This window comes from Urocitellus parryii, chromosome 3, assembly GCF_045843805.1.
Source record: "Urocitellus parryii isolate mUroPar1 chromosome 3, mUroPar1.hap1, whole genome shotgun sequence".
Taxonomy (NCBI): domain Eukaryota; kingdom Metazoa; phylum Chordata; class Mammalia; order Rodentia; family Sciuridae; genus Urocitellus; species Urocitellus parryii.
The window spans coordinates 16118717-16143297 of record NC_135533.1 but is presented as its reverse complement, the minus strand read 5'-3'; the positions used below and the strand labels follow the sequence as shown (position 1 = coordinate 16143297).

The 24581-nt window shown below is 44.2% G+C and overlaps 1 protein-coding gene across 2 annotated transcripts in view; it reads right to left on the bottom strand.

Annotated features, from left to right (window-relative positions):
- Positions 1 to 24265, bottom strand: part of Dgki (diacylglycerol kinase iota) — a 414620-nt gene extending 390355 nt beyond the window's left edge. For both annotated transcript variants that reach the window (XM_026398565.1, XM_026398566.1), the window contains exon 1: positions 23856 to 24265. In XM_026398565.1, the coding sequence (XP_026254350.1) occupies positions 23856 to 24265 (410 nt within the window). The remainder of the gene's footprint in view (positions 1 to 23855) is intronic.
- Between the last annotated feature and the right edge of the window lie 316 nt (positions 24266 to 24581).

The following is a 24581-nucleotide window of genomic DNA, read 5'->3' as shown; positions in this document are numbered from 1 at the left end:
AAAAACATACTCCCAGCTCAAAAGCAAACACACAATTCAGAGATTGGGAACTACCCTGGAATTTGGGCCAAAATGTTCATCCCATGGTTCCAGAAAAGAACAATCCCCTGGGTTTAAAGTTCAACAAGAATAAACTCACACTTAGGATTTCAGGAATGCGTCGTCAACCACACGAGTGCATTCCTAAAGTGGCCCCACTGGACCATCAGCATGGTGACACTGAAGTTCGCAAATCTTCCCGACTCCTGGCTACAACAGTCACCAGATTCCTGCTCCAGAGACAAGTCAGAACTCAGGAGAAGAACATGAGCATATGACACAAAGATTGGTGTACAGATAAATTTTATTCCCATGCTTGTTGATAGCTCATAATACTATTAGAAATCATGACAAACTAAAATAATAATTCCCCTTCCAATGTCCTAACCAACAGCAAAGTCATTCTCAAATAAACCTTCTCCAAAACACCCTCCCGGCTGCACAGAAGTAAAAATCTCCATTTTACAAGTGGTGATCTTGAGGCATAGACAGATCGAGCACTTCAGCCATGGCCCAAAGTATGGTCGGATGGTGAAACAAGACTTGGATATTTAAACTCCAGCTTAACTGGGAACCCAGTGCTCTGCTCCCCTCTCGATGTTACCTCTTAATATAGCACTTGGGTACAGCCCACATTTAAACACCTACTCACAGACTTTACACCAGATTACACTCCTCGACGAAGCTGTGTTCCCAGACCCACATCTTGTACCCACACAGAGAATCCAAGAATTTTGGACTACAAGGGATCTTAAAGATTATCCAGCTCAGCCTCCTCATTTAGCCAATTATCTCAGTTCTCCTCACAGCGCACTACAACTCTCCATCGCCAAATAAGGCAGTGTGCAAACTCAGGTGGAAGACTCCATCGCCTGACCCATCCATGGCCAGCCCACAGCCTGTCAGGCCCTCCGGCCCCTGCATTCCAGCATCTACAAGCACATCTGCCCTTTCTAGTATATATCCCGTCTTTTCAAACCCCCATGACTGTGCTGCCCCCTTGCCTACCTAAATAATCAACCTCCAACAACCAGTTCAAATGTTGCCTCCACGGCAAAGCATTCTCCCCTCTCTCAGCATCGTTGCCCCGCCCTCCATCGTCCCGTGGCACTTTTTGCACACCTCTGCTACAGTGTGGTCCGTACCACGTAGAAATCTGTGCTGCTTACCTATCTGCCTTCTTCCAATAGAAGGTGAGATCCTTGAAGACAGGGACAGCGTTTCATTCATTTCTGTCATCCTTGCATCTAGCCTGGCACCCACCACAGCCTAAAACGCTAGAGGAAATGAGATCAAGATAAATAGAAGATGGAGGATGCTAAATTAGCCCGAGAAGTTAGGAGATTTGCTCAAGGTCACCAAATGGTCACACAGATTATACCCCGGAGGCCCCAACCAGCAGGTTTTGACCAGGAGTGAGAAAGACACTTAGGAACCTGCAGAACCCCAGTCACCTACCTCCTCTCGCTTCTCTCCACCAAAGAGAAGAGAGTTTCTTGCTCATCTGGTGGGGACAATTGCAAGTGAAAATGACTACACAGGAGGACTGAATCTTCCAGGAGTACAAGAGCAGCTGATGAGGGCACTCGGGTGACGAGTTTAATGAGTAAGAGTCTCCTCCATTAAAAGCAAATGCTCAGGGACAGTGGGCATGCTCCTCGGTCTCGAGGGTGGCTACCATAACTGCTCTTCCACCACCAAGCCCTCCACCCCTCAACCTTCTAGCATAATAATCCCCAGGATAGTGTCTCTGGGGACAGTAGATCTTTCTGGCCGTCTCTCTAAAGTCTGGGAAAGCCCTGTGACTGATCACGGCCTCTCCTACTTGCAAGGAAAGCCGGCCAGGAAAGCCAGCCAGACGAGAAGATTAGCCAGCTGGCAACAGCTACAGGGGTGGGGCGGCGTGAGCCCAGAACAGCCTCCCATCAAGGAATCACGCCTTGCCAAAGGGTGAGGAGTCACCGTTCCAGCCCCCAGCCAGCCTCTCTGACAGTGTCCTAGCAATCCCCTCTCTGGGGCCTGGCCCCTCCCCAGCTGCCACCAATTTGCACCTCATTAGCAACAGCCTCTCCCCAGTGACAGTCCCTCAGAAATCCCAGACCGAGCACCTCATTGGTGCTAAATGAACCTGGGTGTTTGGGGAGAATGGCATCTGAGCTGCCAGAAGAAGGGTGAGTTTCAGGGCTCCTCAGGAAACCAGGAGAGCACAGGCTACAGAGAGGAGCATGGCTTCTGGCAGAGACCAATGGCTCCAGGTTGGGAGGTGCTGAAATCAAAGGGATATGGGGACACTAGTTGTCTGCAAGGGAAAAGGCACTGAACGGGGCCAGGATGCCATCAGAAGTCACAGGAGGTACCTTCTCTACTTAGATGCTCAAAAAATAAAAATAAAAATAAAGATGTGGGATTCTCCTTCTCCTTATCACAGAGAGTTGAAAAAGCTAAGATGCCTAGGAAAGTCTTAAAAGTCCCTCAGAACTAAGACACATGATAAACGTTACTGTGTGTTTGAATATTCTAAAGAAACACACGAATATGTTTAATCCTCTCTTGTTCTTACTGAGGACCAAGAAGAAGAGCAAAACTTTCAGCTCACCATAGGGACAGGGACTCAGCTTTATTTCACCTCCTCCAGAAATTCCCACTAATGTGAACCTGGAGGAAACCACACCATCTCAAGAACAAAGAAAGCAGGAGAGATGAGGGGAAGAGATGAGCAGACTGTCTGGAAGCTGAATTAGAGAAGGTAGAACAACCAGTGAATGAAGGAAGAAGCAAAACAGAAAGAGGTGGCCTCACACCACAGAATTCCAGAAAAGCCCAGGAATTAGATCCAGCTGAAAATGAACTCCTGGGGAAAGACCAAAAACAGGAAGAATTCATTATAGAGGGCACTTGTGCCCCATTCAGAGCAGACTGCAACATTCCTATCACACACAGCCTTGAGATGGAAAATTTTGTTTTTGAAAAAGCTAAACGGAAGGAACTAGAAAGCCCTGTCCACTCTAGAATTGAGTGGGAGGCCCTCTATTAATACAGTGAGATCAAATGAAAGTCTACATCCTAAATAATAAAAACACAGCCTCCGAGAAAACAGCTGTCAACCTCTTAAAAGATAGTGGGTGATTCTTTCCTGAGAAAAACTAAACAGAAAATATGAATGTTTAGGGTTTTCCCAATAAAACAAAGCAGGACCCCATGGCGATGCTTAAATGCTCAAGTCACACACACATGGAACTTCCATGGAGCCCTGCCAAGCTCTTACAGAATACTGGATGACCAGGTATTTGAGGAGTCTCCAACAGGAAGATACCAACATGAATAGAAGAAGCCAGAATTAATACAGAGTGAATAAAACATTCAAAAAGTCTAGCACATATCCTCAAAGAGTACAAGAAGAAGATATTAAAGCCACAAAACAAGAATAAAGCCCTATAAAAAGGAACATCAGAAAACATGAAAGAGCTCTTAGGCATTAAAAGTGTAATCACACACATAAAAAAAAGTTTTTAATCCCCTGAAAGGACAGAGAAAAACAAGAAAATCTCCTGGAAAGCAGAATAAAAGTGAAGTAGAACATGAATAAAGAAGAAAGTTGGTTAGTCCAGTAAATACAATAGTTACATAATATAAATTCCAGGAAAAAAAATTGGTAAGATGGAGAGAAAGAAAATATCCTTCCCCAACCCCCGCAAAAAAAAGATCAGAAAATTTCTTAGAACTGAGAGTTTTCAGATGCAGGAGATCTAAAAATTTCCACAGACCATGAGCACATTGTTCCCAGGCTAAGGCACATCAATTTTGAAAATCTTAAGTAGCTGACATAAAGAAAAAATGACCCCCAAAAAAAGCCCAGAAAGAAAGAAAATGCATAGAGATTTTTCTCCTTTGCAACTTCAGAAGCTGAGCAGCAAGAGGGAAATGCCTTCACAATTCTGAGGTAAAATTATTCCAATCTAGAACCCCATACCTTAAAAAGAAAATCCAACCAAGAATGAAGGTAGAGAAAAAGATATTCTCAGATATTCTAAATATCTACCTCCCAGGCACCCTTTCTGTGAAAGCTGTCGCAGGACATTTCACATTCTGAGACACTTTTTCCACTGGGTAATCAAAAAGCATTATGAAAGTTCTGGGAGGGGGGAACTCATATACAATGTTTTGTTGTTATTGTTGTTGAAACTGTGCCATCAAACACGGCATTCCACGAGAAAATGTGAAAAAAAAAAGAAAATCTAGAAAACAGAAGATCCAAGAAAGGAAAAAGGCAGTGGGAAATTGAAATGATGGAAAAGAATGAGATACACAAAAACCAGCCCAGAGTGAAGCAGGAGGGCTACATACATTATTGCATAGGACAGAATGCAATAGAAAAATTCATGATTCTGTTAAGTTTTTATAGAAGAATTAGAAATAAGTTCATATACAAATAATCTCAAGGTGAAGCCAATAATTCAAGGATGGAAAAGTCTTCCAAGCATAATGGGCAAGACTCATAAAGTCGTAATGATATAAGCATTTATTAGTGGTTTAAATATGTTTGTATGTGACTATATTAGAAGAATGGAGAAGGGACACTTCTCATAAAAGTCAACTGAGAAAAATGACAAAACAGCCTTTGGTGGCATATGGTGTATAAATAAAAGAGTTTGTGCATCACAGAAGCTCAGGGGAAGGGAGTGTGAGGGAAAGGTGGGGAAGGGACTACCCACTGGGCTCTGTTAGGAACCCTATAGTTCTGATTACAGCCTATACATCAAGCTTTACTTATGTGTTCTTTGGTTAAATAATATTTTTAAGTAAAACCCAAAGATGATTCATCCATATACACTTGCAGGTGCACATGTACAAAATGATTTGCACCACTTGTAACCCTATGTTCCAAAGCTGACATTTCAGAAATTTGCCAGGAAAGTTCATAGGGGCCTCCTGTTATTCCAAGGCAGATGGCATGTATGTGATTCAGCATGGTGGTGACAGCAATGTCTTGGGGCTATACAATTTACAATGCGCATACATCATTTCAGCCACCTCAGAAGCCATACAAGACAAAAGGCATCATCAGCCTCGTTTTTTTTTTTTTTTTTTTTTTTTTAGATAAGGACTCAACCGCATTTACACACACCACAACCAGTACGCACACTCTGGGTGGTAGGTGGCAGTGTTCTGTGACATGGATGGAGCAGCGACACAGGACAGAGTGTTTCCAAACACACTTATGCCTTTGTCAGCCTAGGGGAGCGAAGAGTGCAGATTTAAATGTAGACCATGGAGGGAGAAAATTATGGGTCACATTTATTTTTTCCATTCAAAATAAAACTGGCTTCATTAAGTAACTTGGGAAAAAATACACGACGTTTTTCACCTTAAAGCTTATTATGGAATAACACTAGGACATTGCTTTAAAGTCTCTATGTTATTAAGTGAATTTGGTTTAAAAGCAGTTCTCACTTCTTAATCCCGAAATCAGTTAGCAGGATAGATTCCCCCATCAGGCAGGTCACAGGACTGCTCATCACTCAGGGTGGCCTTAAGCCAGGATTCTTCCCTTTCCCGCACGTTAATATTTCTTTGATCTGAAAGTTTCTCTCTCTCCTCTCCTATTTTTCTCTGTTTTCCATTTATATGAGAAAATGTTGATTTTCTAAAATGCAGGACGTGAGCCAGCTCTCGGGCGTGGCAACATGAGGCACATAATGCAGACAATAAGCTGGGCATCCTCCTAATCCTCCAGGAATGGGCATGAAAGCCATCGGATGGCATTTGTCACACCAACTTTCCACCACAGTGTTGCACTCCATTTACTAAAAAAGATTAGGTCTGAAAAGAGCATGTGGTTTACAGCTGAATGCAAAGCTTTCTTGCCTGCAAAACTCTATTTCTATTAACTGCTCCCTTCAATCTCTCTTCATGTAACAGTGTGCAACAGTCACCCAGCCCTTTGACAAAGAACACATCGAAGCTGCCCAACTGCTATTTTTCCAGTCAATTCAAAATGTACACTCCTCTTGTTAATTTGTTTAGTGATTTCTAGGTATTAGAATCTGGGGGAGAAAAACAGTCCACTTAGCTCAAAATAAATAAATAAATAATAAAATTCCAAAGATGTGATTCTGGGAGTTTCTCCAAACAGTTTGGAAAGAAAAAGAAAAGTTCCCGACTCAGCAGCAAGCCATGTTCCCAAATTTTCTGTGTGTTTACTTGTTGAGAACTTAGAAAAATGCTGTTTTGCTAAAATATAAATGAGTGACATCAAATTGAAACATCACTTGGTTACACTGCTTGATGCAAAAACGAGTTTTGTGTGCAGACTCAGGACAGCTCACATCCTCCTTGCTTAGTCTTTCCCAAATTCTCACCTGAGACAAGATCATGCCACCTCCTATTGTCCTGAAGGCAAGAAAAGAGCCTGTCTCTTGGCCACCATGGTCACTGCAGAGGGAGCACAGATCTCTCTTCCCTCTTCATGCTCTTGTAAAAGGAGGCAGGCTCTTGTCCACCCTGGAGTGCTCAGAGGCAAGTCAGGCTGGAGGTGACACTTCTGCAACAAGGGCTTTTGCAACAACAACTTCTGTAGTTCCAGAAGCAGAGGAACCAGCAACGGCTCCAAGAAGAACAAGGATTTCCCCACATGGGAATAGGGAGCACTACCTCTCTGCTCCAAACCCTCAAATGGTTCCTTTTTTTAAAATATTTATTCTTTAGTTTTAGGTGAACACATATCTTTATTTTTGTTTCTATGCGGTGCTGAGAATCGAACCTGATGCCTCACGCAGGCTAGGCGAGCACGCTACCACTGGAGCCACATCCCCAGCCCTCATTTGGTTCCTTTTTAAGGATGAAATACAAGTTTTTCTGATGGCGTTCAAGGTCTACCCTAACAAGCATTTAACAAACCTTCCCGGCCTTATCTTCTATTCTGTGTCCCCACACTCAAGGCAAAATTCTTCCACTGTTCTCACTGACGCCCAAAGGTCATGCATGTCCACCACTGTCGTTTTTCATACAATTCCTGGTGCCTGAAATGTTGCCTTCCTGTGCCCCCCTCTCCTCCTGCTGAAATCCAACCAACGCTTCAAAGTCAATACTCCAGGAAATCTTCTTGCTCACAGAACTAACCTCTCCTCCTCAGGGTTTCTGTAGCCCGGAAGATCCCAGGCACCCCTTCCTCCTGCTGCTTTACCTTGCTTCAAGCCGCTGGTGTCTAACAAGTATAAAAGAATTCGATCTCTTTTATGTGGGGATTTCTAGGTTAAAAAATTCAAGTGATCTATTTTAGGAATTTTTCAGAAGAGATTAGAATTCAAAGGACTACGGTCCAAAATTCCATTTCTCGTTTGCCATTTTGAACCTAGGGTATGTTTCCCATCATCGAATCAGATTTGAACAAGTCCTTCCATCCCTTCTCTACCCAACCATCTCCTCTTCCTCCCTAAAGACGCAGACCTGCTGACTCCTCAGTCTGATGCTGATGCCCATGCTGACCCCAAATGTTCCCCTCTTTGTTTTTATCATCCTGTAGGAGAGCAGATCTATTCTGTGCCTCTATAATCCCTAATTCAACCATACATTCTTGATAACAGAGATTCTGGTTTCTCTCTTATTTTTAGCACCTTTAGCATAGTGTTTAACAAGTAGTAGGCACTCAATACATTTTTTTTAATTTACTCACCCAATAAATTATAAGCAACTGAAAAATATTAAGGTAGAAACTATATATTATCTAACTTTGGATTCCTCACTTGAAATAATGTTTTGCACATATAACAGAGGAGTATTCCATAGCCATTCTGATAAAATAGGAACGCTTTTATCTAGGGAACTGCTCATGTGATAACACAGGTGAGAAAAACCCCATGTTCTCCCAGGGATACTGCTTTTATTTCAAGCATTTTTTCCCAGTTTCCAAGATCAAGGCTTCAAAGGGAGCACTGGGTATAGGGAAGAGCCTCAGAGACCACTGAGAGTCATGTATTTCATTTCTCATCTTCTAAAGCTCCTCTGCCTTCCCATTTCTCATCATTCTCACAAATTATCTCCTTCCCTTCAGCAGAAGATGCACATTACTCGAGTTATTTTTAGAACACCCTTGTGTGCAATATTGGCAGTTCAAAGCACCAGAGAAAATCCACACACACACACACACACACACACACACACACACGGATTCTCCTGGGGCTTTTGTTCTGTCCTTGAAGCCCTTTTTGTAGTGTCCTCGGGTATTTTCCCTGGGCACCAGGTGAGCCACACTGAAAGTTTAAGTCCGTGGTGCATTTACTTTCATGCCTCCCCTGGTGAATTTAAAATAAATATTTACTGAATGTGATGGGAGCTCATGTTAAGAACAAAAGAGGAAGCAGGCAAAACAGTTTCTGTGACAGACACAACCTGAAGCCACAGGTCCACACTCCAACTCCATAGGCCACACCCTGAAACACAAAGTACAAGGACCTACTGAGGGAGAAGCAGTCACACGGTGCCCACCCTCCGTCCAACCCCCACATGCAACCACAAGCTGAGCTAACTCTTGGATGGCAAAATTCCCAGCCCACCCGAAAGCTGTAGAACATGTTCTCTTCTGCCCAGAGCTCTTTATGTGTGGCATGTACAGGAAGGTACAGTTTACAAAGAAAAAGCAAGACAAATTCCTTGTCCTTCTCCTTATGGAACTCAGTCACCACTGCAGTGAGAACAATTATACTCCTAAAATACAACTTCTTAGCTAGGGAACTGGACTTCTTAATTCAAGAACTACACCACTCAAGGTTATCATTCAAGGATGGCTAACTAGAGGTCTCTGTAATTTTGATAAATTAATATCTTGACATGTCCCTCAAAGCAGCAGTGTTCCATTGAACTTTCTGCAGTGGCAAAAAATGTTCTGTGTGTGCTCTCAGGATGGTAGCCTCTCCCCTCATGCGGCCCTTAAGCACATAATGCGTGGTTACTATGACTAACTGGATTTTGCGTTTAATTTGTTTAATTGGTTTTGATAGGCACATGAGGCCAGTGCCCACTGCATCGGACAGCAGGGCCCTTGTACCTGAAATGGTAAAATGCTATCCTTTGGGCAAAACGTCATCTTGGCTACCAAATATAGGTTTGGCCAAAGTATAAATGGGTTTCTTTATCATCTTTGTATCGCCTCACTGAGAGGAAGTTTTACCAAGACCTTTTGGACAAAGAGCCAAAAGCAGTTTTAGGAGACTTAACCACAGGCATTTCTCTACTAACCAAGGGGCCAAGGAAGGGAAGGGTGGGGTTAAGTCAAAGAAATACAGATAATACTAACCAATACTTAAGAGAGATCTTGTCCTTTCTTATTAAGGAAAGAGGAGAGAAAGAAAGGGATGAATGGTGAGCTTTCTAGAACTGTTTGGTATCTAAAATAAATACGAAACACACCAAGTAAACATTAAGCCAAACTGAAATGACAAATCTGAAGAGCGATTGTTGCAACCTAAGCAAAACTTTAGAAATGTCATCAGTAATTTGTTGAATTGGCGGTCTGGCAGTTTGGTTTTCGAATGGGTTTTAAAGCAGCCAGCCAGCACCCCTGCTAATCCATATCCATTACCAATGAGCACACAAGGGAAGGAAGCCCCAGAACTATATGTCCAGCATGTAGGCTGTGTCCTGCACTAGGGCACCCAGAGAAAGAGCAGGTGGAGACTGAAATCCAGCCCACATGCCACCCACCACCTGCTTGGTCATGGCTTGGGGACTGACTGAGCTCTGCCATGAGGGAGGAGGTCTATAAATTTGTCCACCCAGACGTGAGACCTATTTCTAATTTGAACAAAAATACTCTATGTGCTAGCAGTGGCCTTGGTTAGACAACATTTTTAGTTGCTCCAATTTTATAAAGAAAACCATGGATAACTCAGTATACTGTCAAATTAGAGAGAGACAGGCACGTAGAGGGGACTGAAAATCACCTTCAGATAAAGATGAGAATGAAAGTGAAGATAGTTCTGACTACAGGAAGGAGGGATGAAGAGATATGTGGTATCTGACTCTAAATATTTAAAGACCTATCATCTAGAAAAGCAGAAAAGGGTTATCTGGAAGGTCCCCTAGAAGTGAAACTGTAATGCCAGCAGTTAGAAAATGAAGGAGTCAGTTTTGGACATGACGCGGGAGCAGCAGGGTGAATGAGAATCACTGTGGGCTGTGGGTGACTGGAATGGACTCCCTCAATTATTTTTTCTTTGACTGGAAGCAAATAATTTCCCTTCTGTAAGACTCAGACTCCTCATCTTTAAAACAGGGATAACTAACTTAGAGAATTTTATATAATTAAATAACAATAAAAAAGGAAGCAAAAAGTTACCTAATTCATGTTAATATTTGCTAAATAATAATCCATTCCTTTTTCCTATCATGAAAACTCTAACCATGAAGATCTGGCCAATGGTATAAATGTCTACCTAAGGCAACCCACTGTCTGGCACTTCCTGGCACTAGGCCATTCACCAGAAGAGGCTGGCAGACCATCTCTCATTGGCTTTTTTTTTTTAACTTTAAGAGCAATGTATATTCATTTGTGTATTTTTAAGAAAATGTCTAGTATATTACACTTTCAAATATGGCTAGCAGATTTTTTTTAAAAAATTTATTTTTTTTAATTAGTTATATATGAAAGTAGAATTCACTTATGCACTTTGATCTATCATACATAGATGGGATATAATTTCTCATTTTTCTGAGTATACACTCATTGACATTTTTTTCAGTTTTATTTTAATATTTTTAGTTGCAAGCAATGAAAACCAATCCTAGTTAATGCAGGCAATAAGGAAATTAATGGGGAAGATACTGTTCACAGTTCAATCGGAAGGATGGTGATCCATGCTGGGCATAAAGACAGGAGCCAGAGCAGCATTAAGTGTCCTACCAGAGCACTACTAATGGACACAGACAAACCAGCAGTCCCTTTGCCAGTCCATAGGAGTCCCAGTACACACAGCCTGGGTGCCCATGGCCAGGTCATGCGCTTGCCCTAAGGTGGCAGAATCACAGTTAGAGGAAGGCTCCTAACCCCACCCTCAGCTGCTAAGGAAGAGCTGGTTTCTGGTGAAGAGTGAGGCACCTTGATTCTGAGCCCCACCAAGCTGTGTGCGACAGGATAGAGGTAATTTCCAAACAGGGTTCTTTAGTCACATACTTATCCTGGGATACTGCACAGAGCATTCTGGGTTTCACATCCCAGTTCCACTGTTTGCTGGCTTGTGTGTTATTTAATTGTCTTGTGCCTCTGTCTCCTTTTCTATAAAGCTGCAGGTAATAGAGTACCTAACACCAAAGCCTTGGAAGAACAGACTGAAACTGTGTAGGTAAAGCACTCTGCACAGTTCCTGGTGCACAGTAAGGCCTTAAGAACTGTTCCTGGTATTGCTGTGAATAATGCTGTGTGCGGATCATGAGCTCCTCCCAAACCCACCTCTGAGAGACACTTAGGACCTTGCACCTCTGTGGCCTTTAGTCCTCTCCTCCCCAGCCGTCTTGACTTAGTTTTCCTATGCAGATAATGGCTTCCTGCAAGGCCAGAGCTGCTTCAGCAAGGCTGTTTCAAGTAATTGTAAAAAGTGCACAAGGAAATATATGAGAGGCAGTAATTGCTGGAGAGATGCTAAAAACAACCATATTAATGAACCCAATAGCACAGTGGGAATAACCATTCACCATTTGTGAATTCATCCATGTATTACTTCTTCCGAACATCACTTTTAGTTCCTAGAAGAGGTACTTTGACTTAAATGGGAGGGCAACTTACTGGAAGTTAAAGAGGAGCTTCCGAGCATCCCAGCTACTCCCGGAAAGAGGCATTTTCTCTCAAATAGGTTGAGGAGGGGTCGGGGAGACTGTGAGGGCAGAGCACTCTTAGAAAGCAACAAAGTGTGCTCCTGTAACAAGTCCCATGAAGCAGTTCTCTGGAGAAAATATAATTGTCCAGACACACCCACATTTCACCACAGTTTGGCAAGTCACAACAGAGATGGCAGAAATGCCTGAGGAGCCCAGGCCAAGGGCTTCCACACACGGATCAGGCCACCTTCAAAATTAATGAGTGCAATCCAAAAAATACCCTTGACCCTGGCGTCTTGGCATTGGACATCTCCAATTCACACAGACACCTGTGAGGACATCAAATACAGGTCTTCTCTACCCTTAGGCTCTTTCTTCCTGTTAGACTGAACTCCATGATTTATGGTAGCCTGGTCCAGTATTTTCTCTAACTTCCTTTTTAAGAGCCTTCCCTGGCCAGCAAACACCCAGTACAATGAAATCTTGGCCATGCTCCAGCTCCTTGGCTGCAACATCAAATTCCGTTCTAGACCATGTTACTTCAAACAAGTCAGAATTCCAAATTACCCACAGTGTCCCACTGAGATGGTATCAGTTCGTGTCAAATATGGCCTCAAAACATACCTCTTTGTCTGCCGTTTTTTCTGGAGATACTTCCAAATTCTTACAACCGCGAGTGGCCTGCGCTTGCCGCCGCCCACCGTTCATCACGTGCAGAACGCAAAATTCTGGTTATCAGGTGATCGGCTCTATGGAATTTTCTCTGTATAGCCAACAAATATGTCAAGGTAGCTATTTCTTTTCCTAAAATCATTGAGCTGCAGGAGCATGTGCTCTATGGAGACCTGAAATGCAGTTTCTATAAAAATGAAATGCTATTCTTGGAATACCTATGTCATTACTTGAACTGAATCTCCTTTACAATGAAATGGCTGCTGCTTAGCAACTAATGCAAAGAGTCTGAACATCTCCTTCTCTCTCTCTCTCTCTCTCTCTCTCTCTCTCTCTCTCTCTCTCTCTCTCTCTCTCCTTTTTCTTTTTCCCCAGTAGGAGGAGTATTAGACATGCATTAGCCACACATGTGGTTGCATGTTTTCACATACACCTGAAGGGTAACGAGGACAGCAATGAGGTCATCCTTGTTATCAATGTAATATGGATTTGATACCCCAGATGGTGACTGATTTTAAATTTGTTCATTGTGATTTACAAACCAGATTGATTCAAGGAAACAAAATTAACAAGAGGAAAATGCTGCTGTCATTCTATGGATGGATATGTGGGATCGGTGCTCTAAAGTCAAAAAAATATGGGACTTCAGATCCAAAACCCAGCCTCGCCTTGCAGTGCCCTTCGTTGGCAGGTGGCTGTGGGGAAGTGACTTAGCAGTCGTGACTTTACTGAACTGTACAATGGCTCTGAACACAGCATGGGGTTGTCTTAAGATTGTTTTGAGCATAGAATTAGATCATTGATGTGGAAGTTTATAAATGGTAAGTCTTAGAAGCACCATGCACATTTCATTATTATTAAGTACCTAACTTTAGTCACTATTAACAGTTAAAGAAATCTCCAAAAATTGGTTTTCAAAAAAAAACAAACAAAAAATGCCAAATCCCTTAGATTTTGTTACAAGTAACGCTGCACTGGCTCATAGAAAGCTTCTGTTTTAATCTTTAAATAGCTTCAAAGTTTATTTTTGAGCTAGAGATTTATTTTCCGAAGAAATTCTGAAGGTTTTCTTCAAATGTGAAAGAATGACTCAGGTTTTTTAAATGTTCCTTTGGAACTTTCTAGGTGTCTATAACTGCATATGTGAACATACTTATGAATTCTGAAGGGCATTGTTATGAAAAAATTAATACTATAAATACTTGCAGCCTGAACAGGTCACTAGTGAAAGGTAAAAGACCCACTTTTCCTAAGATTTTTTTTTTTATTCAAATGATGCTGTCTGTGTCATCTGCGCCATGTCAAACACAAGTACATTGGTCCTCACTTCTTCACTAGACCCTGATCTATATACAATCTCTTACCCCCTTCGGGTCCCCTCTGATTAAACAAGTCATGAGGTCTTGTCCTAGAAGTAGAATTTAAAGGAAATAGTACGAGATTATAATCCCTGTAATCATTTTCTGGCCTCATGAAATTGGATTCATTTCCCCAACTCATGCAATGGAAAATTCGCATCGTTTTCAGAAAGCTCAACCTTGACCTCCCTGCAACTGACAGTAGCACAAAGTTACTCACAGACCTCGCTCCTGCACTTAGACAGAAAATAAATATACTCTTGTCAATTGACTTCTGTTAAGGCCTTCCTCTGTGTCCTGGTGGGCCTAGTGGGGCCCAGCGTGATGAAATATATGGGTTTCTGCCCTCTGGGGATTGTGGTCTAATGAGCCACTAGATTGAGGAAACATGCCTGTCTGCACACAGAGAATGGGAAAGGGTGAAGGAAGAACCAAAGTGAAGATCGACATGACTGAAGCATCCTGCAGGGAGCCCTCTGCAGATATGCCTGCCACTTAACTGGCCAGGTGACCAGGCAGGTGCTTAAAGTCTACCTCCATGTCTTTATCTGCAAAAGGGAAATTGGGTGTTCAATGAAATACTGTATATAAAATGCTTAGTAGTTCTTGGCAGAGAATAGGCATTTAATAAAATCAATAACTTGTAATGATTAATATTCATAGGTAGTGAGGTAAGCGAACCGCTTGCAGCAAGTATTTGTACCGAACAAAGTCTTCCTTTCACTGACTTGCACTTTACCAAACATTTACCAGTGCATGGACTGCTTTTTGTTGCCTCAGGGAACGATCTATCAGGGGCACCTCCTAGGCCATTGTGAGAAAAGGCAGGGTGGGCTGGAGCTTTGGACCAGATGTCTGCGTCCTCCCCAAATCCACATGCTGCAATCCTTATTCCCAAGGTGACGGCATGAGGAGGTGGGTCCTCTGGAGGGGATCAGGTCAAGAAAAGCAGAATGAGCTTAGTGGCCTTCTGAGAGCTCTCTACCATCATCTACTGTAGACACACAGCGAGAAGGTGGCCACCTGCAGCCCAGAAGACAGCCTTCACTAGAACCTACCTGATCAGGCACCCAGATCTCAACTTCTAGCCTCCAGACCTGTGGGAAGTGTCTGTTGTAGGTAAACCACCTGGTCCACGATGCCTCCTTACAGCAGTGGGAGCCAAGTCAGGTGGGGAGGCCACTCAGCCCCATGGCTGTGCACTCTGTCAGGGCAGATCATGCTCTGCAGCCTCTGGGGCTCACACTTTTTCTGTTTCCTGTATAATGACTTCCATCAACTAGAGAGAAACAAATACATATCACGACTCCGTCTTTGCATTGAGAAGAGGCCGTTTTAAAGAGGAGGTTCTGTTTTAAGTCAGACTTTCCCTAAAAAGCCTCCACAGGAAATGCTCTCTGAGAGGGCTTGCCTCTTTGCCTGTCACATACAATGATGGGATCCCAGAACTTTTGGCCTGAGGAATGTTCCAGAAGTTTGCCTCCAAACGATACCCTTTCCAAATGCTTTCACCCAGGCTTATATAAGACTCTTTTTATCTTTAAACAACTTGTTTTCAAGTTATTTTTTAATAGATACTAATTTTTCCATAGAAGTCTTGGCATCTTTCTCACATCAAAGGAACGACACATTTAAAAATGTACTTTACTCCTCCCAGGGAGACTATTTTCTGGCTATTTCCTACAAATCCATGTGATACACAGATAGCCAAACGGTGTTATCTTTGACTTTGGAGGGAAAAAAAAAGGGGGACGGGGTCATCCCTTCAAAATGTATTTGTCCTGAGCCAGCTTTATTTGTTCAACAAATATTTAAAAGCTATCTACAGATTTTAAACATGAATGCTGCTGTTTGGCCTGGTTGGGCTAACTCGGAACTCCCCAGAAGGCTGAGTCTCCCATTTCTGAAATAATCCAGGGCAGGCGGTGGGGGAGGGGGGGGGCTTTGTCCTCTGACGGCCAGCGTCTGTGTAGTGAGGTGGACATCACCAGGACAGGCCCGAAGAGGACCAGCCTCCGTTCTGGAGTCACAGGTGACAGCTCTATTTCCAGTGCTTCTATCTTGATCTACTTATCTCTTCCTGACACTGAGAAGCCCAGCCACCCCTCCGGCCCACCTCCACACCTGACCTCCTGCTCTTGGGTGACCCTCTGGCCGTCTGCGTCACTGCTCCCCCACCCCTCTGCACCCTCACTGTACCTCTCTTCCCTGACCTCTGCCTTCTGTCACTCCATTTCCCAGAGCACCCAGAAGCAGCCTCCTGGTGCCACTTAGTAAGGATAGCCTTTGCTGGGCTGGGGCTGCGGCCCATGGCAGAGCACTTGCATAGCAAGCACGAGGCCCTAGGGTCTGTCCCCAGCACTGCAAGGAAAAGTAGAATGCAGGGGAAAGTCCATATTCTTCATCCTCATGAGCACCAAAACCTGCAAATTAAATGTCTTGAATGGGGGCTGGGGTTATAGCTCAGCAGTAGAGCGCTTGCCTCATATTTGTAAGGTACTGGGCTTGATCCTCAGCACCGCATAAAAAATAAATAAAACAAATAAAGATATTATGTCCATCTTTTTTTAAAAAAAGCCTTGAATGTATGTCTGTCTCCTTTTCATAAAATCTGAATAATTTTACCATCAGCTACTGACATTTAACAGACATTCATTGTTTTAAAGAACAATAAATGCTGGACTTAAGTTAGAATACCACTTTAATAAACACACATGGCATTTATTTTGTGACAACGAGAGTTATAAGTATCAACTCAAACTTGAAATAAGTCCTATGGGGTTGGTGCTGCTATGGTTATCATTTTACACATGGGAGAACTATGGCACTATGGCACAGAGTGTGGACCTAGGCAGCAGTACTTCAAAGTCAGGGCTCTTAACCAGTACCCTACTTGAATAATTGAAGGGTAAGAATAATGAGATTTAACTGCAGTGTAATTATTATCATTTTAAGCTTTGAAAGTTTTCCTCTATATCCAACAAAAAACAGACTATTAATGTAGCTTCAACCAGATTTGGCTCCTTATCAGAAATTTATTTATGAGGCTAAACATCTAAAGGCAAATCTCCATTTGAGGAAACTCACGGAGGTTAGATACAAGAACCACAGAAGTCCCTGTTAGAAAGCCGTAGCCTTTAAAGAATGATATCTGCTCCATTTCAAAAGCACACAAAACTCAGGGCTGAAAGGGATTAACATTCAAATTTGTCCACCAAGACTTTCTTCCCACCCCTTCCCAGTCACGGCCTCCCCCTCGCCAGCTCGCACACACTCCAAACTTGGTTTCTTCAGAATAGCCCACACTGGGTTCATGCACCTCTCTCTGAGGATGACGGGAAACTCATAAGCCGTTCTTCAAGGGCTTCGTAGGTTACAGGAAGAAAAAGCAGCTGTGGTTAAATGAGGTCAAAACAAAGCAAAAGCTAAGAGTCACCAAGGAAGCTCACCATGCTTCCTTCAACAACTTTCCCGCCAGCATCAAACAAATGGGTTGGAAGGAAGGAGTGAGTGAAGCCCTCCACAGCAGAGGTTGCCGGCTGGCTGGACAGCAGCCTGGACAGACCCAGGAGCACTGGATCGCCTTCTCTCTGCATTGTTAAGTTCTAATCACAGAAGGAAACGTCAAGAGAAAATTCCCTGAAGAGAACATCAATGCGGCCCCTTGGACAGGGATGAGACAGACAGAAAGAGAACCAGAGGGCTAATTAGTGCTACTCAGAAGGCAAAATAAGGCCTTTTCTTTGACAAAGTGCAAACAGATGGTTAAGGAGCACTTCATCCACCCCTCTTGAGCCTCCAACAGCTGGCTGAAAGGCCAGAGCAGGTACTCAAACAGGAAGCTGTAGGCAGCAACAGCCCTGGGCTGCTGGACCAAACGTAAAGGAGAAGACGGACTTTTCTTTTAATGGAAAGGAAATCGCAATTGAGATGGTGCCCAGATGAACAACGGTAGTTGATTTGAAAATGTCAGTAAGTTGTATTCATTCAATATTTTATCCAATACCTACTGAGCAAGAAGAGGAAGATAATCAAGTAATAAGGTGCAGTTTCTGTCTTCAACGAGGCTAACAACTCAGTGTAGACAAGAATTACCAAAGCTGTCTCTGAGAAGGGTGCTAACTGAGCCCTTTCCATAAAGTAACTGACTTAATTTTCACAAATAACTTCCGGGACAGGTATTGCCACCACAGCACTTTAGAAATGGCTCTGCTGAACCACAAAGGGGTTACATAACTTGCCCAAGATCAGCTGGAAGATGCCAGGTTCAAACCCAAGTCTAATTCCCAGGACAGAAAATTACAGTGTGGTCCTAACACAGCTGTTGAAGAAGCCACATAAGAATGGGAAGGTCCAAGCACCATCCACACACAGTGGACAAGCTCCCTAAGAAGTCCGCCTGGTGAGCAAGCCAGACACGAGATGAGCCCATTATGCACAGGCAGACATAAGTTGGTGTTTTATTTCTTTAATTTTCTACAGTATACTGATTTGTTATGTCTTTCGATAGGCTCCAACCAGTTCAAACAATTAAAAAGTAGTCCATTTATGGTTATTTTAAGATTCAAATCTAATGGCTTATATTTGGCTGTGCTCTTGACCCTCCTTCCTAAAGCTCAAAGCCACCTTCATTTGCAGTAACTAGTGTCCTAAAACCACAATTATAGGAGAAACACTTTATTATATTAGTCTCCAGAATTACCACTGCAAATACACCCATGTGAGCACAAACATCTCAGCCCGGGGCATAAGCAATGGCTTCTCCAGATGCTTCTGATCTCACGGTGTACTCAATTTCTGGGGCGCCTTGGGGGTCACATAGGAAACACATATCCCAGATCCCAACCCTGAAGAACACAGAGGTACAGCCAGGTTGGCCCTCCCTGGGAGTCCTCATTTTCTCAGATTAGAAAGTGGAGTGTCGGAAAGAGCCAGTGTGCCTCTAATTTAATTTGGCCCCATGAAGCATTGGCGTTATTGCCACAACAGAATTGAAAGGCAGTAAAGCCCTCCTTCACCTCTCCAGCCCCCAAATCACAGGATCTGGTGCTGTGCAAAGTCTCCAAAATATGGATCACAGTGGAGAGGGGATAAACTGAAGTGAAGCTCACTTGGTGCATGTCCTAACTGAGGAAATCGACACCGAGTCAGTACCTAAGTCATTACTGAGGAAGGAAACATTAAATTAGAACTGAGGCTATAATCTGATCCTGAAGTTTCTAAATATCTAACAAATGTGCAAAGCACAGATTAAAAACATAAAATAAAATTGATTTACAAAGAAGGATACTGATAATGACATTCAGAAAAAAAAGTTTCCCCAGACACTACTGATTCCAGTGCCCAGGGAAGGACAATGTCCGGGTTACCCTATTTGGCTTCCAACTCCACAACATGTTTCTTATAATAACACAATCTTGTTTTGTGGGACAAAACACAAAATGGAGATATAGTCAGCCCTCTGTATCTGTGAGTTCTGCATCATGGATTCAATCAACCACAGACTGAAAATATGCAGAAAAAATAACTGCATATGTACTAAGCCTGTATAGACTCTTCTTGTCATTACTTGCTTAACAATACACTGTGACAACAATTTACATAGTATTTACATTGTATTAGGTACTATGGGTATTCAGATATGACTGAAAGCTTAAGGGAGGATGTTCACGGGTTCTATGCAAATACTATGCCATTTTATATAAGGGACTCCAGCACCTGAAGATTTGAAATCTGCAGAAGGGTCCTGGAACCAATTGCCCACAAATACTGAGAGATGATCATAATATGCTCGTATCATCAACCTAACAAGAATAAAAGATCTTTTTCTTTTCCTGATTGGCTAATCTAAGAAGTTTAATATTCCTTGCTGCTACTTCTACAAAAACTTCCTTTAAGAAAGGTCAAGTATTTCCATCCTGGCTTGTGTACATGAAGAAACTGAAGCACAGGCATTGAGCTCTTACAAGTAGTGGTAACTGCCCGGGCCTCCTAACAAGCAAAATCACACTTTATCTTCTTCTGTGCGCTGCCCAGGGAAGTACAGACAGGGCAGCTTGTCCCCGGACCTGGGTCCCTCTAAACAACACTCATGGGAATTATTTCCAAAGACGTATTCACCTCTAACATGGATGGCTTCACAGAAATGGCAGATAACACGCAGGTGGTTTTGTTCTCAGACATGAAATCAATCTACTTGCCACTGATCATGAATTTATATTCATTTTTTATTTCCATCATAGCAGAGGAGTTCCCTACAATCACACAACCAAAGGACCATTGTGCAAAGAATAAAGCACACAAGAGATAATGTAGAATACAATAACTAACAGAATGCTGTGGAGGAAGCAGCTTACACTGTACAGACACACATAGGTACACACATACACACACACACACACACACACACACACACACACGAACCGCAAGGAGAGAGTTCAAGTCTAAAATAATTGTTTGAGGATGTAATCTAAAGAGAAAATCCTTCAGAGTCAGATCTCTGTTTAAAATCTGCCTCCTGCCTGAGCTCTATTCTTTAGGTTCGTTTTCTAAAAAACAGAAATAGGCATGATGACATCATAGGACTGTCATGAATATCAAGTAAGATGGACCATACAGTGATGCTTAGCATAGTGCTTGAAAGACAAGAAACATCAGCAACTTTCTCTTTCCCTCCCTTGTGTGCTACTGAAAGGGTTTTTTTTTCCCTCTCTTCAGTTTTACTGACTTAAATGGGAATTCTTACAGCAGTTTTTTAAAACTACACATTATATAGTCATTTGCACATATGTATCTGTTGCAGCACCATAATTTGCAAAGAAAAAAGAAGTAGTAATTTTAAGAGAAAAGTACCAGCTCACTTGCACTGCCTTCTAAACCCTTCAGCTTTACAGTCTACAGAGACTATTTGCTCTAGGGGTGCAAGTTCTGAAATAAAGGAAAAATTCTCATGGGAAAAAACGGTTCCCAAAAAAGCCAACAAAGGAAAGATAATGAGGGGAAATCTAGGGGTATATAAAGGAGTTTATTTTACTTAACAAAGTAAAAGTCAAGCAAAATGAATAATCTGCCTCCAGAAATAGTTATTTAAAGGCTTTTTGTAAAGGGCTCTGGTTCCTAAAAAGACAGGAGTCACTGCATATGCCCACCCACTCTTCATTTTATTTTTAAACCCTAGCTTATATGTTCCTTAGCAACAAGAGGAGCAGATGAGACCCCCCTACACACAGAGACACACACACACACACACCCTCTCTCCCCAAGCCCCTTCTCCTTTTCTATCAAGTTCCATTCTGCAAATATCCATGTGCTTCCAAAGACATTTTTTAACCTACCTGCAAATTGCCACTTCCCCACCTCGAAGGATCCCCTGCACACAAGCAACCCCCCCTCCTACTCTAGCTGAACTCTTCTGTGTAGACTCCACTCAGGGAGGCCTTTCTGACTCCTCTCCAGTAACTCCCACCAGTCCCCGTCCTCAGCTGACCCACAGGAGCTAGGCAGAGTTGTCCTCACTGAGAAGCCCACACCCAACCTGAGCCCAACTGCTCTTTCCTTACATACCTTTCATTAGCCCTCCAGTAGAATCTGTCAGGCCTGGCTGCATCCCTGTGTTCAGCACAAATGGCCACCATGGCAGTTGGGTAGGCCATTTTTTATTGTTAAACAAATTATTAAAATAAATAAATATCAGTGATCAAAATGCAGAGGCTCCTGGACAAACATGTGCCAGGTGAAATCACCCACTTCCTCCCTGTCTTTCTCCTGGCTTGGGAACTGCCTGGCCTCGTTTGGCTGGGCAGGGTGTATGAATTCAAAGGTCAATAGTTTAGCCTTTGGGGAAGAAAAAATAGGGCAGCAATCCTCAGACATTGTTGTGCTTCAGCATCACCTGAGGAACTTGATAAGAAGTCCCACCCACAGAGAATTCAATGCTGTAAATCCAAGGTGGCAAACATTTTAACCAGCAACCTGGGGTAACGTGTATACAGGTATTTCACTAAATTGGAGGCTTTAATTAAAAAGAAATGATGTCCAAGAAGTAGAAGCCACTTCTACGAACTTTAAGGCAGATGCAATATTATTTATTATCACTTTCTAGAAAAACACTGCCTATGTGTGAGTACACACTTACACATGCCGGTTGCCTGTGCAAGACAACGCAGAAAGCCACAGTTCATACATAGTACATTTCCAGGAGAGAGGCTCAGAGAATGACCCCTGCCAAGAGGCAAACTGGAATGATTTCCCTTGCAAAGGACAGCTTTGTAGCTCCACCCAATGAGAAGTCTGATGAATACTGATCACTCAGGAGGATCCCTCATCCAGAAGCCCAGGATCCAGACCCACCATGTGCTCCCCATAATCACCCCCTCCCAACGCACATCACCTAAATTAGGCTGAATGTGGTCCCTGCTCCCCTAAGGGCCAGAAGGGCCACTGAAGCTAGGAAGCAGAGCCAGCAGTGTCCTAGCATACCTCCCTAGAGCGGCCCCACTCCCCACCACCTGCCTATTTTTAGAAACTGAAAATATAAAAAGAAAAATCCACTTGGATCTGATCTGTGTAAGTAACTAAGAGAACAACACAGGTGGAAACTCCCTGAGCATGCAGGAAGCAGAATGCATGCACAGGATGCAGAAGCTGTCACCACACCAGGAACACCTTTAGGAAGCATCAGAAGTCACATTTAGACACACAGCACATGTCCCAGTGCCAGGGCCTCCAGTCCAGGCAATGCCTGTGGGGATCCCAGTGATTCACACACCTGCCCCCATAAATAAAGCACACCCTCGCAAACCCACACACCTCTGTCATCTGCTTTTGCTTACATAACAGCACATGGTGTGACAGGCTTAATACTTTAGATGGTGTTCTGGAAGGTACTGCTAACTCAAAAGGAGTTGGGTTATAAGACTGCTCTTACTGACCCCTTTTCAAGAAACACTCCAGAAACTGAAAATATAAAAAGCACAAATATCAAGTACAAATCTTTATAAATCTATGCTTGCTTCTCACCTCAACTTCTAAAACCAATAAGCATGAAGTGTAGTCTCAGCATCTTCTTGCCTGAGGATCTGGGGATGGGGGTGGGGGGGTGCAGAGAACGGTACTGAATCTTCATTTCTCATGTTTGGGTCCTGACACAATTAGGGGTTATTTTTTGTCCTAATTTGATGGCCATCTATCTCACACTGTCCTTGTTTCACAAATACATCCATCTTTAGGTACATGTGAGGGTCACTTCTCCCCCTCACCCCTCACTTGCCAGCAGGCTCCCCACATCATCTTCTGGTCACACCCAGCAGAGAAGCAGAGAGCACATGTATGCGTAACCCTCATAAGCAGTGGCGTATCTACAGATAAGAGACGGGTATCCTACTCTCCCTTAGTGGAGGATTTCCAGGCAGGTATAGTGCTGTTCTTTTCTGCTCAGGAAAGTGACCTCGGTCATCAAGTAGTGCCAAAGGTTCATCAAGTGAAATCTGGAGGGTGGAGCAAGTGGTTGAGAGGACACTGGCTTAGGGGCAACTTTGATGACTTTTCTCAAGGAAACTAGGAACCTCTGGGTCTGTGCCTCCCCCCCCCCTCTCTCTCTCTCTCTCACACACACACACACACACACACACACACACACGTATTTTTGTTATCCTGAACTCAGGGACTGGGTCTTCTCTCCTATTACAAATACATCCCTCCTTTGGCGTTAGGGGGAATCCAGGCTCACGTAGCTTCCCTCCAGCCCAGATGATGGAATGAGAAGAGAACAACACACACACACACACACACACACACAGAGAGAGAGAGAGAGAGAGAGAGAGAGAGGAGAGAAGGGGGGAGGGAGAGGGAGACGAGGGCAGGAGAGAGACTGAGACTACGAGGCACCCCAACAACTCCGTGGAAGCGCCTCTTGGAGAGAAGAGTGGCTCCCCGCCCTCGGCGGCACCTGTCTGCGGCTCCTGGGCTCCCGGCGCCTACCTGTAAGAGACCTGCTTCCGGAAAGTTAAGTTCCTCAGCTTCTCCTCCAGCGCCTCATCCTTCTCCTTCTGGCCGGCGACCGCGGGCTCTTCTAGGGCAGCGGCCCCCGCCGCAGCCGCTGCTCCTACGCCCCGCGGGTCCGCGCCGCCCTCGGCGCCCAGGCAGCAGCTCCCGGCGCCGCTTCCGCCGCTGCTGCTGCCGCCCGTCGCCCCCTTCTCCTCTCCCGCCGAGGAGCTGGGGTTCATGGCGACCGCGCTGGCGGCCGCGGAGGGAGCCGAGGCGGCGTCGCTGTAGAGGCCCGGCCCGCGGACGGCGCTGGCGGCGGCGGCGGCGGCGGCTGCAGGAGCCCGGGCAGGTCCGCGCGCCGCTGGCAGGGGCAGCAAATGGCAGCCCCTTCCCGCAGCATCCATCCGCGGCTGCACGGCACCGAGGCATTGTGGGAAACTCCGTGCCTCCACTCCCCCTCTCCGACCAATCAGAGGCTACCTCTCGCCTTCTCCCTCTCCCTCCCCCGGCCAGCCCGCGCCCTCCGGCCGCCCCCCACCCCCAAGCCTTTCCCTAAATCCTGAGCAAAGCCCAGGGCTGAACCCGAACTCTGCCCCGAGGCGACTGGCTGCCCGAGAGGAGGAGAAGAGGGAACGAGGAGCCCCCGGGCGAGGGGCGCTGGGGCACCAACACTGGCCTCAGGGAAGAAGAGCGCCCGGGGAAACTCGGAGGAGAGCGTGC